A 12,428-nucleotide genomic window follows, 5' to 3' on the forward strand; every position below is an offset into this window, starting at 1 on the left:
ATTTTCTTTGCTAGAAGTGAGAGGGGGAAAATGCTATTTTTTATTTCAGGGGTTTTCCCTTTTGGAAATGTTTCCAATCCAAGGATGACTTTGAATTCTACCAACGAAGGAGCTGTCATTCCATCTATTCAGCTTCTAGGAATTGAAATGCTACTTCACTTCTTTATGGGACCAGAAGTATTGACTTTCGCCAAGGAAAATAATATTGTACTTAGTTTAGGTAACTATTTGTTTGGTAAAATAATGTTTGTATAACAAGGTAAAATACTGCAGCTTTATTTTTATTTTTAAAAATTGCTGATTTTTCAATGACAGAAGTTCTTTACTATCTCCTTATATAGAACCTCTCCAGTGCCCAGTTATAACCGGCCCTTCTTTCTTCTGCAAGTATTCCAGTGTTTTCATAAATGCAGCTCAGAATGGTTTCATTGCAATAGGAAAAGATATTTCTGGTAAGGACTTTATGTGCAGGTTAGATATTTATTGTAAGCAGATATCTTTAAAGACAAAAGGAATTAACTGTAGCAATGCTATGTAAATATAACTAACTAAATAAAAACTAAATCAATTAGCTAGTTCTTGCGATCATGTTTAAAGTAGAAAACCGGCATGTCATAAAAAGATGAAAAAAATTAATAATCACGGTTCATTTTAATTGCTTCAATAGATAGAACTGAGCATTTTACTGTCTGTACTCCATTGACACTGGATTTTGAGTCTTCGGTTGGGCTGTTCCTTGCAGAGTTACTTCATATTTTATTCTTCTTTGCTCCTTACTATTCTTGAAAAGTAAACTGAATTAGTTCCTTGACTCCTTCGGGACAAGATAGCCCCAGAAATCCTAACCTTTAAAAGGGAGGAAATGGCTGCCATGGTGATTTGGATGTTAACAACACACAAAGTTGTTTGTAACTTTTGTCTTCTATTCACAGAAAAATTCTTGAGTGGGCATTTTTTGTTTTAAAAACTTTTAAAACTTCATATAGTGCAATAGTCAACCTCTTTCAGGTACCTTTAATATAAGTGTACATAACTGACTTTTCACTTGATTTTCCTTCTGTTTAAATCATTCCTTGCAGATTCTATACTCACTGCTATATGGAAAGAATTAGTTGGTTTTGTGAAAGCCGCAATTGAATCAGGTAATAATTGTTTATTTAGTTCAACTGAACAGAGACCTTATGAAATTGAGAAGATACTGAATTTATTTATTTACACTTAGATACAATTTATATAAATAAATTGGAGTGCCATGTCCATACCAGGCTACTTTTAAATGCAGCTTGCAGTTAAACTTCACTATTTAGAGGGAATTTGCCAAAAATGAGATCTGGGTAAAGATGCAGTTAACGTATGAAGCCAGTTACTATGTCTAGGGTTATAAGATCTGATTGACTACCGCATGCATAACTTTCTTTCTAGGCAACAGAAGAGATCGGCAAAATTCAGACGTATTAACTATGTTGCTTCAGACATTAAAAAACATTATTTTGTCAAAAGAATTGCCAGTATCAAACTCATTGGTAAGAGTTGATAGAGCTTTTACATGTGTGAAATTTAAATTTATAGTGTTCAGAATTCTTACATAAAATAAACCCTAAATTGGATATCTTTTTAGAGGCTTCTATATTTATAAGGGTGGTTCCAGTATTTTATTTATTTATTAGAGTTCAAGGCAGTATTATGCTGTTCAGAAGTTTATATACTTGAGGAATTCTTGATGCTCTGAATTTGGTTGTTTTCTTCAAGATGTTTCATTGCCCAAACTAGACAACATCTTTAGTTGCTTTTGAGAGCACCAAAGATCTGCTCATTTCAACCCTGAGCTACAAATATTTTCCTTTATTGGTTTATATATTTATAAAAATGGTTTCAGTATTTTATTTATTTCTGAGAGTTTAAGGGCAAATTTTGCTATTACAGTGGTCCCTCGATCATCGCGAGGGTTCCGTTCCAGGACCCCAAGCGATGATCGATTTTTCGCGAAGTAGCGGTGCGGAAGTAAAAACACCATCTGCGCGTGCGCAGATGGTGTTTTTACTTCCACTGCCGCCCGCCCTTCGCCCGCCCACCCCGTTGCTCGCGCCTGGGGTGCGCGCGCGCTTGGGGACACCCTAGCTCCGCTTCCCAGCTGGGAAGCGGAGCTAGGGTGTCCCCAAGCGCGCGCTTTCCCCAGCAACGCGCGCACGCGTGGGGACACCCTAGCTCCGCTTCCCAGCTGGGAAGCGGAGCTAGGGTGTCCCCAAGCACGCGCGCTTTCCCCAGCAACGCACGCGGGCGTGGGGACACCCTAGCTCCGCTTCCCATCTGGTAAGCGGAGTTGGGGTGTCCCCAAGCTCGCGCGCGCCGCCCGCCCGCCCACGCTGTTGCCGGCTCCGCTTCCCAGCTGGGAAGCGGAGCTGGGGTTTCCGCGCGCGTGCGGCCCGCCAGCCCACGCCGTTGCTCGCGCCGCTGCTGGGGTCTTACCGGGGCAAGAGGGGGAAGACCCAGGGAAGCCTCTGCCCGGCGGGGAAACTCCACCATCTACGCATGCGTGGAAGGGCACGCATGCGCAGATGGTGGAGTTTACTTCCCGGTTGAAAACTAGCGAAATAGCCCTTTAGCGATGCTCGAGGACGCGAAACTCGAGGGTTCACTGTATATGTACACAGGCGAGGCGAGGCTGCTTGGAGGAGGACCTCCTCCTCTTTTAAAGAAGAAACTTTCTACCCTCTCTGCCGGAGGCCTAGGGCCGTGCAAGAAGCCTCTCTGGCAGGGGGGGGGGCAGGTTGACCCTGACTTGGAAAGCATCTCATCTGGCTTGGAAAGTTGCTCTTGGTTGTGTACTGTCATTTAAAAGAAGAGGGGATCAAGGGGGAGGCGAGGCTGCTTGGAGGATGAGACCTTTTTTAAAGAAGAAGCTTCATTGGTGCTCATCTGCCTTAGCCGCTGGCACTTTGGCTTCACTTTGGGTCTGTTTCTGGAGCTGGGGAGCTTTGGGGATGAGAGAGGCAAGGGCCTGTCAACCTGGAAGCTGTCCTGCTGGACGTAGCATATTTTTTTCATTATATGTTTGGTTTCCAAATGAAGACGAATATATAAAAATGGACAGTAGTATTTTCAAATTTTAGTCATGTTTAGCCGCGATATAGATACCAGTTAATTATTCCACCTTGTTATCTGTTAAATATGAAATACTTTGCTTTCTGTTTTAGCCCTTGTTAGAAGTGGCTATTAAAGAATTGCCTCCAAAAGTATTGGGATCACCAGCCTATCAGATTGCTGACATGGATCTTTTGAATGTAAGTACAACATATATGACGTTTGATACTGCTCAGATTAGTTACACAAAGCATAGTATGCCACATGCTTTGTTTCCTAGAAGAGATACAACTGGTAAAATGCCAGTCACAGATATTTATAAGTGGTTCTCTTAATTCTATTAGACTCTAAATCGCTAAACCATTACAAGCATAGATATGGAATTTCTACACATTAAGGTGACCCTCTCCTAAAGCAGAAATCAAAAGCTGATGAGTCAAGCTGTTCACATCAATCTGCTTAACTCTTAAGACATTGAGTGGAAATTGAGACATTCCCAAGTCAGATAAAGATTAACACGTCAGTGTGAGAGCAAGCCAGTTTAGCTTTCATACTGTTCAAAACCAGGAACTGTTTTTAATTATTTTTTTCTGTATAGAAATGTATTCGTCATTTAGATTCAACAAATAATCCATGTAAACAAAATGTCTTCAATTCTATATCCATAAGGAAAAGATATCTAATTCCAACACTTTTGACTCCATCCTTCTGTATACTATAACTTTATTCCACCAGAGCAGTAGCATATCAAATGTACTATGTACTAATTCACAATTAAAAATCTGAAGTGGCACAAATGAGAAACATGTTCCTAAGTGCTATTAAAAACTATCCTAGTATTCTCTCATAGGGTCAGGAAGATGGAAGGTGTTGCACAGTGCTTGGAATTCATTTTTGCATAGTGAAAGGAATAACTAAGTTAGGAAGGCACATAATGGCAGAGTCTGCTACTGCTTCCTAAATTGCATTGCCATGATTGAGTATGTTTGCCTTAGTAATTTGATCTAAATATTTGTGTATTAATTGAAACATTCAAATATGAGATTGTCTCTTCTATATTAATTATGTAAACATCCTTATTTTTTAAAAAGGTCTGCTTGCTATTAAATGCAGAATATATTGCAAAATGCCAGACCAAATCATATTGTACTTTCACAGTAGGGCAAGACCTAAAAGGAGCAATTAATATTAGCAGACTTTCAGGTGTTATTGAATTAAAATAGTCTACCATAAAAAAGTGGGTTAAAGTTCTTGCAGAGTGACATGAGAGCTTGATCACTGATTACAGGATAACTTAAGTGGAGTTATTGTAAGTAAAATTAATTCAAACAGTTTATAATTTGAAGGAAAGCTTTAAAGATTTTGACAGTTGAATTTACATAATTTTGCCAGTCAAGATCAAGGATCTTGTCAAGGAAGAATGCCTGGTCATATGGTAAACTTTTATAATGTCAAGATAATATCTAGGGATCAAATTGTTTAATAAAGGTATGTTGTTTGACAATCGTGAAACAGAAATTTAGTCCTGATGAAAATGTTGATGGTAGGCAGAGTTGGTAAGGCAAAATAGACTTTACATTACTCCAATGAATAAAAGACTTATCTGCCTGAATATTTAGGTTTTCTTTTCTTTTTTTTTATAGGGAACTCCAGCGCTGTTCCTGGTTCAGCTTTTATTTTGTGAAGATCTTCTGAAATGTGGAATTGAAAATAGGAGGTAGATACTCCTGAACAGTTTTTAAAATCTGTATGATAAAAAAATAGTTTTAAAAATTCTACATCCTAATACCAGAGTTTATTTGGAAATGCTACTTTATGTAAAATAAGCCTTATGAAGTGCAATAATGCATCTGCAAGTGATAATATTATACTGCTTAATTGTGATTTAATTACCCTTCCCATCTCTAAAAGTTAAAACTACAACAATTAATTTGATTATGTCCAACTGAATATTTTGCTGCTAAAAATATCTGTTTAATTTTGATTCTAATTACTTTTTTCTTTTTCTTAAGTAGATTCTTTTTAAACTACGAAACTCTTGTGAAATGTGCTTTGTCTGGCCCTACGTCTCCTCTGGCTTTTACTGAGTCTGTACTCACAGTTATGAGTCAAAATGCCCTGCACTTGGAAAATAAGGAATATTTGTGGCAAATGTGGAGTATTATAGTTAACCCATTAATTGAATGGATTAAACAGGTATAGTGAACTAGTTTGTCTGGTTGTATCTGTTATATAGAGATACCAAAATGTTACTACAGAAATAAAAATACTTTCCAGAACTAGATTTTAAAAATAAACAAGAATATTAAGATATTAACTGTGAAAACAGTTCATGTGTCAATCTAGATACCGGTAATCTTTGACTTACACCCGCAATTGAGCCCAGAATTTATGTTGCTAAGTGAGAAATTTGCAAAGTGAGTTTTGCCCCATTTTACGACTTTTGTTAATCACTGCAATTATCAAATTAGTAACGCGGTTGTTCAGTGAACCTGGCTTTCCTGACTAGACCTGGGCAAGAGGCGGCCCAGGGGCCGCATCCGGCCCACCCGCCCACTCTATGTGACCGGCCCGCCTGCTATCTGTGGCTGCGCAGGCAAAAACCAAGGTTTCCACCCCCACACAGTGGAGCCAGCGCTGTTTCTCCCCGCTGAGCACTCCGCCGCGAGCTTTAAAGAGAAAGGGAGAGGGAGGGCAAGGCAAGAGCTCCGGTTTTTCCTCACTCCCATTGCTCGGGTGACGGTGCTGCCCAAACCGGAGCTCTTGCCTCACCCTCCCTCCACCTTTCTTTTTAAAGCAAGAGCTTTAAAAAGGGTCCTGCAGCTCCGGATTATGACAAGAGAAAGAAAAAGGGAGAGGAAAGAGAGAGAAAAACAGAAATTAAGGTGAGAGAAATTAGAGCAAAAAGGGAGGAGAAACAAATGAGAGGGAGAAGAAAAGGGAGGAATACACAGAAATGAAAGAGACGTGGAGGGAAAGAATGAGAGGGAAAAGAGAGAAAGAAAAGAGAAAGAGGGAGGGAAAGAGAAGTGGAGAGAAAGGAGGGAGGGAAGGAAGGAAAGAAGGAGGGAACAAGGAAGGCACGAAAGAAGGAAGGAGGAAGAATGAAATGAATGGAGGGACAGAGGAAGGAAGGACTTTTGGAGGGGTAATTTTTATTTATTTTTCTCTCAACTTACTTTCAAACAATACAGTGTGTCATCTAATTTTCCATGAATAAAATGCGGTATTTTGTTAGTAACTAATATCAATCATCAAAAGAGTTGCAAAAGGTTTTTTTTTTCTAATTTTGTCATCCAGTTACATTTTCTTTTAATTAAATTCCCTCCTTAATGTTCCTTCAAAAAGTACACCAATTATATGTCTAACTTATTAACCATTATGCCAAAGTGCTTCCTTCTTTCTTTGTTCATTTTTCTATAAACCAATAAAACCTTGTACAGTAGAACCCCGACTTACGAATTTAATTGGTGCGGGAAGGAGGCTCGTAAGTAGGAAAGCTCGTATGATGAAACATTGTTTCCCATAGGAAACAATGGAAAAGCGATTAATGCGTGCAACAAAAAAAAACTCCGCAAAAAACCGTTGCCGCCCGGCTGTCACCTTTTAAAACAGCCCGGGGGCTGTTTTAAAAGGTGACAGCCGGGCGGGGGGGGGGGGGGGCTTCCCAGCAGCCAGCTTCCAAGCAAAGGGGGGAAAGGAGTGGGCGGGGGAAAGGGGGCAAACCCCACCGGAGGAGCCCGGACTTGCTCGCCACAAGCTCGGCGGCTGGAAGAACCGCTCAGCAGCGGCAGCAAGCAGACTTTTTAGCCTCAGCAGCAATGGGTGGCGCTGGCGACAGCAGCAAACAAGCAGCAGGCAGCAAACCAGACGAGCAGGTGCCCCGCGCGCAGCACTAGACAAAATGTGGGCGCGCGCGCACTCGGTGGAAGGCAGAGGGTGTGAGGAGGAGGAGGGGGGCGAAAGCCGACGCAAGGAGAAAGCGGAGGGGGTGGGGGTGGCGGGGAGGCATAAGAAGAGAGGAACCCCCCTCCCCGCACTCACATTCTCTGACTAGCTAGAGGCGCGTGTCGGTGTGATTGCGACTCCCCTCCCGTGGCTGCTGTTGAGGCGGTAGCGGCGTCCGCCTCCGACGCGCGGCTCTCTCCATTCTTCTCTTTCCCCCTCTCGGGCTCCGAATGCGGCGGCGGGAAGAGGAAACGAGGCGCAAGGCAGCGCGTCTGCAGAAACGGGTGGTGGGGCGCCGTTGTTGTCCTCACGGCGCAAAGCCACACAGTCCCGGATCGTTTGCTTCCCCGGCCAGCAAGCCGGCTGCCTGGGAAAGCAGCGCATTTGAAAAACGCTTTCCCAGGCAGCCGGCTTGCTGGCCGGGGAAGCAAGCGATCTGGGACTATGTGGCTTTGCGCCGTGAGGACAACAACGGCGCCCCACCACCCGTTCCTGCAGACGTGCTGCCTTGTGCCTCGTTTCCTCTTCCCGCCGCCGCATTCGGAGCCCGAGAGGGGGAAAGAGAAGAATGGAGAGCCGCGCGCCGGAAGCGGACGCCACTGCCGTCTCAACAGCAGCCACGGGAGGGGAGTCGCTGGAGCTGCCCCCGGACTTTCCACCAAGCCCAATGCCGCCAGCCCACATGCCCGCCTCTCCCCGTGGCGGCGGTAGTGCTGCCCAGCGCTCCGGCGTTGTCCGGGCTTCTCCCGCCATGCGCAGCCCAGCAGCTCGCTCCGGCTGGCGGCGGCGGAGGAAGGCGAATGCGGCTTGGAAGCTGGGAGGGGGGCGGAACGTCTTTGGCCACTTAGCTCTTCCTCCGAAAGGAAAGCGTGGAGGCTGCCTCTCTCCTCCCATATTCCGCCCCCCCTCCCAGCTTCCAAGCCGCATTTGCCTTCCTCCGCCGCCGCCAGCATCCAGCTCTTCCTCCGCTTCTTGCTTCTCTACAAAATGACAGCCAGGCGGAGCCTGGCGGCGGCGGAAAGAACGCTCATACCCCAAATTTGGGCTCGTAAGTAGAATCAAAATATCTCTCCCCTCCTAGCTCGCATCTCGAAATGCTCGTATATAGAGCAGCTCTTATGTCGAGGTTCTACTGTATAGCCAATCAGATATTTACAAAAGAAAATTAAAAACAAAACATAAACATATACGAATTTCAGACTTCTTCCCCCCCTCTAAATAGCACATTTACCTAATCCGAGATTTAATAATTATTTCAACCCATCTAACATTTAGCCAATTAATACTTACCTACATTTTGTAGATCTACATTAATTATTAATCTTACATTTCAGTCAATTTGAGAAAAGGAAAAATTCTAAATATACTCTATTTTTAATCAATTAAAAATCATTAACATCATTAATCTCCCCAAGTTAAAAAAGAGCAAACAAAACAATACTCTAATCTTAATCAACCCTTCTCAGACTCCAATTTCTTTAATCTGAGCAGAACTTTGAACCAGACCCTTTTCTTCTTAATTTTTTTGTATCCCCTGCTGGTTGCAGTTTATCATCTCATCATTAAATAATGATGTAATTAGGTCCTCCATATTTTCATTGTATTGTAAATCTTTGCATTGTGTAACATACTGTTTGTTTATGAAAAGATAGCATATGTATACTGTATTGGGTAGAACTGAGTTAATTATATTAGTCCGGCCCTCTAAAACCATCCCAATTTCTCATGCGGCCCCATGGCAAAATTAATTCCCCACCCCTGCTGTAGACTTTGCTTGTCAGAAGGTCACAAATGAGAATCATGTGACCCCGGGACACTGCAAGTGTCTTGAATATGAATCAGTTGGCAAGCATCTGAATATAAATTACATGACCATGGGGATGCTGCAAAGGACATAAGTGTGAAAAATGTTTGTGTCACTTTTTTCAGTGCTGTTGCAACTTTGAATGTCACTAAATGAACTGTTTTAAGTCGAGAACTACTTTTACACAATATTTTAAATGCTTTGAATGTTAATAAAATTACTTTTTTTCCCCCTTAGACAAATGAAGTAAATCAAGGTGATGCTTTGGAACATAATTTCAATGCAATTTACTGTGCGCTGTTGCTACCAATAAACTGTATATTTTCATCTTCTGAATTCCCAGAGGTAGGAAATTTTGAATAATCTATACAGTAGTAGACTTGATATTTAGAATCCAAGGTTCATTAAAATGTAATTTGTTTTGCTACAGTTAACCCTGAAAAAACTATTGCGTTCTTGGTCAGAACTGTATAAGGCATTTGCCCGTTGTGCATTACTGGTACCAACAGCAGACGATAACACGTGCTGTGAAGAACTCTGTGCCAAAATAATATCTGGATTAAAAGATGAAGCACATATAGTAAGTGGAGGTTGCCTTATCCTAGTTCACAAATATTTCTCTGTTCCTTTCTATGCTGTCTTGACAAATCTGTTTTATTTCTATTTCAGAATCAATCCATGTTGGATGGGCTCTCTCATATTACAGCAGTTATAGTTGAATGCATCAATTTTGCATGTTATGATAAGAAATATCCGTCATCACATAATCGTAAGATTATTGAAATGTTGAAATGTTGCAATATTGAATAATAATAATAATAATAATAATAATAATAATAATAATAATAATAATAATTTATTAGATTTGTATGCCGCCCCTCTCCGAAGACTCGGGGCGGCTCACAACAGTAATAAAAACAGTATAACAATGGAACAAATCTAATAATAAAAATTATATAAAAAAACCCAACTGTTAAAAACCATACAACACATACACACCAAACATAAAATATAAGAAAGCCTGGGGGAGATGTCTTAGTTCCCCCATGCCTGGCGATATAGGTGGGTCTTGAGTAACTTGGAAAGACAAGGAGGGTGGGGGCTGTTCTAATAACCGGGGGAATTTGATTCCAGAGGACCGGGGCCGCCACAGAGAAGGCTCTTCCCCTGGGGCCCGCCAAACGACATTGTTTGGTTGACGGGACCCAGAGAAGGCCAACTCTGTGGGACCTTATCGGCTGCTGGGATTCGTGCGGTAGAAGGCGGTTCCAGAGGTATTCTGGTCCAATGCCATGAAGGGCTTTAAATGTCATTACCAACACTTTGAATTGTGACCGGAAACCGATCGGCAGCCAGTGCAGGCCACGGAGTGTTGTAGAAAAGTGGGCGAATCTAGGAAACCCCACGAGAGCTCTCGCGGCCACATTCTGCATGATCTGAAGTTTCCGAACACTTTTCAAAGGTAGCCCTATGTAGAGAGCGTTGCAGTAATCGAACCTCGAGGTGATAAGGGCATGAGCGACTGTGAGCAATGACTCCCTGTCCAAATAGGGCTGCAACTGATGCACCAGGCGAACCTGGGCAAACGCCCTCCTCGCCACAGCCGAAAGATGGTGTTCCAATGTTAGCTGTGGATTGAGGAGGACGCCCAAGTTGCAAACTCTCTCTGAGGGGGTCAATAATCCCCCCCCCAGGGTAATGGATGGACAGATGGAATTGTCCTTGGGAAGCAAGACCCACAGCCATTCCGTCTTGTCTGGGTTGAGTTTGAGTTTGTTGACACACATCCAGGCCCCAACAGCCTCCAGGCACCGGCACATCACTTCCACTGCTTCATTGACTGGACATGGGGTGGAGATGTATAACTAAGTATCATCGGCATATTGATGATACCTCACCCCATGCCCTTGGATGATCTCACCCAGCGGTTTCATGTAGATATTAAATAGCAGGGGGGAGAGGAGCTAGGCTTTAGAACATGCTTATGGAGTAGCATGACCTTTTGCCTACTACAAGTGATATTGCAACTAGTGGGTTTGAGAAATGTTTGAATCTGAATAACTTTTCATTTTGAAATGCTACTAAGTTTTTATTTTTCAAGCAACATTAATGTTAACTTGTTCTTCAGCTCCGCAGACGTTAGTGGAGTGGACCAAAAGGAAGAAAAATCCCCTTGGCGAGCTGTCGTCTTTAATTAAACTACTGATAATATTGATAAATGCTCTTCAGATGCTTCTATCCAAGCAATCTGACTTTGAAAAATTAGCTCCTGTTGGTTTTGTGATCGTTGGTATTCTTCACAATATTATCGGCCACGTCTCTTTGCCTTCTATCATCAGATCGGTTTTGGGATTTACTGCAAGACCTTTCACAGCATTATATGAAAAAATAAAGTAAGTATATGTACATTATAGAGTTGGGTTTCCCTGACATAACAGTTGCACACTGAAGTTTTTTTGATGAAATTGTCTCATACAAATAATTTGAAGTAATTATGAATTGCATGTGGCTTTGGATGGCCTTTCATAAAGACTGCAAATTAAAAGAGGACAAAAGCAGATTAAGGATGGATGGACAGGGTGGACAAGGTCCAGGGGTGATAGATGCACCTCTGGAATACCTGAAGGACCAAGTTAGTGGAATATCATTCCAGAGAAAATGCATCTATGGTTCCTAACAGGTAACATTGATTTATGGGCATGTAATCATAACCATGGATGACCCTTTGACTATTACATTAACTCTTGACCTTCTAGATATACTTTATTGGTGGCATCCTAATTTAAAATTCTATAATTGCAACATCACGTTTTAAACCAGGTTTTAATATCAGTTTTTAAATTACTTGAATCAAGTAGCTTTATAATCAAACATTTATTACAATCGCATATGCAAGCTTCCCCAAGGAAAAGATTGCTCCTTTTTCTACTAGGAAAGAGAAGGTGATTGTCACATAAAAGCTTCATCTTAAAACAGATTTGGGGTTTTGATTGCAGACATTTATTTTTACCCATAACTGATTTGTTGAAAAAGTTACAAGATTATGCAGCTAAAATTTTCTTAGTTAAGCAGCAGCCTGGAAGTATGTACAATATTACAGATTAATGTTAATCCCTTTCTGAAAATTCAATTTAGTTACGTGGCAGAGCATTGGACTATTCCTTAATATGTGTTGATATGGGCATAATTATATTTACCATAGCTGTATTTCTTTTGAAGTGCTGGGCTGCCTTTAAAAATTGTTCAGAAGGCTCAGCCAGTTGAAAACATGTGTCCAGATTCTTGTTCGAGAAATTGCAGAGAATATATAACTTTCTTAACAAAGATAAACTGTCTTAATCTGTTTTTGTGGGACTGTCAAAGCACTCTGAAGTTTTACATACAAGCCTCTCAGTCTTTTTGCCGTAAGAAACATTTTGTGGAAATGCAGGAAGGCATTCTCAGCAATTGTTCCCTCATTGCCAGATGGGTTTATCCCTGTTATCTTATGGCAGCTAACAAAGAATTTTGTTTTGCTTTTTTTTTGCTTTTTTTTTTAAAAGGGAAAACATTTATGCATTCATTAAGATGTGCTTTACTTTCCTGGGATGCAGTT

General features: G+C 41.6%; 1 protein-coding gene across 4 annotated transcripts in view; it reads left to right on the top strand.

The window, feature by feature from the left end:
- The window catches only part of RIF1 (replication timing regulatory factor 1), a 42,284-nt gene that overhangs the window by 11,604 nt on the left and 18,252 nt on the right, over window positions 1-12,428 (top strand). For 2 of the 4 annotated variants that reach the window (XM_070731515.1, XM_070731517.1), the window contains exons 9-19: window positions 50-220; window positions 342-452; window positions 1,080-1,142; window positions 1,423-1,523; window positions 3,195-3,281; window positions 4,725-4,798; window positions 5,094-5,277; window positions 9,071-9,178; window positions 9,264-9,413; window positions 9,503-9,602; window positions 10,962-11,226. In XM_070731515.1, the coding sequence (XP_070587616.1) occupies window positions 50-220; window positions 342-452; window positions 1,080-1,142; window positions 1,423-1,523; window positions 3,195-3,281; window positions 4,725-4,798; window positions 5,094-5,277; window positions 9,071-9,178; window positions 9,264-9,413; window positions 9,503-9,602; window positions 10,962-11,226 (1,414 nt within the window). The remainder of the gene's footprint in view (window positions 1-49; window positions 221-341; window positions 453-1,079; window positions 1,143-1,422; window positions 1,524-3,194; window positions 3,282-4,724; window positions 4,799-5,093; window positions 5,278-9,070; window positions 9,179-9,263; window positions 9,414-9,502; window positions 9,603-10,961; window positions 11,227-12,428) is intronic. The other 2 variants (XM_070731516.1, XM_070731518.1) reach the window with 1 other exon arrangement.

This window comes from Erythrolamprus reginae, chromosome 1 (assembly GCF_031021105.1).
Source record: "Erythrolamprus reginae isolate rEryReg1 chromosome 1, rEryReg1.hap1, whole genome shotgun sequence".
Classification (NCBI taxonomy): domain Eukaryota; kingdom Metazoa; phylum Chordata; class Lepidosauria; order Squamata; family Dipsadidae; genus Erythrolamprus; species Erythrolamprus reginae.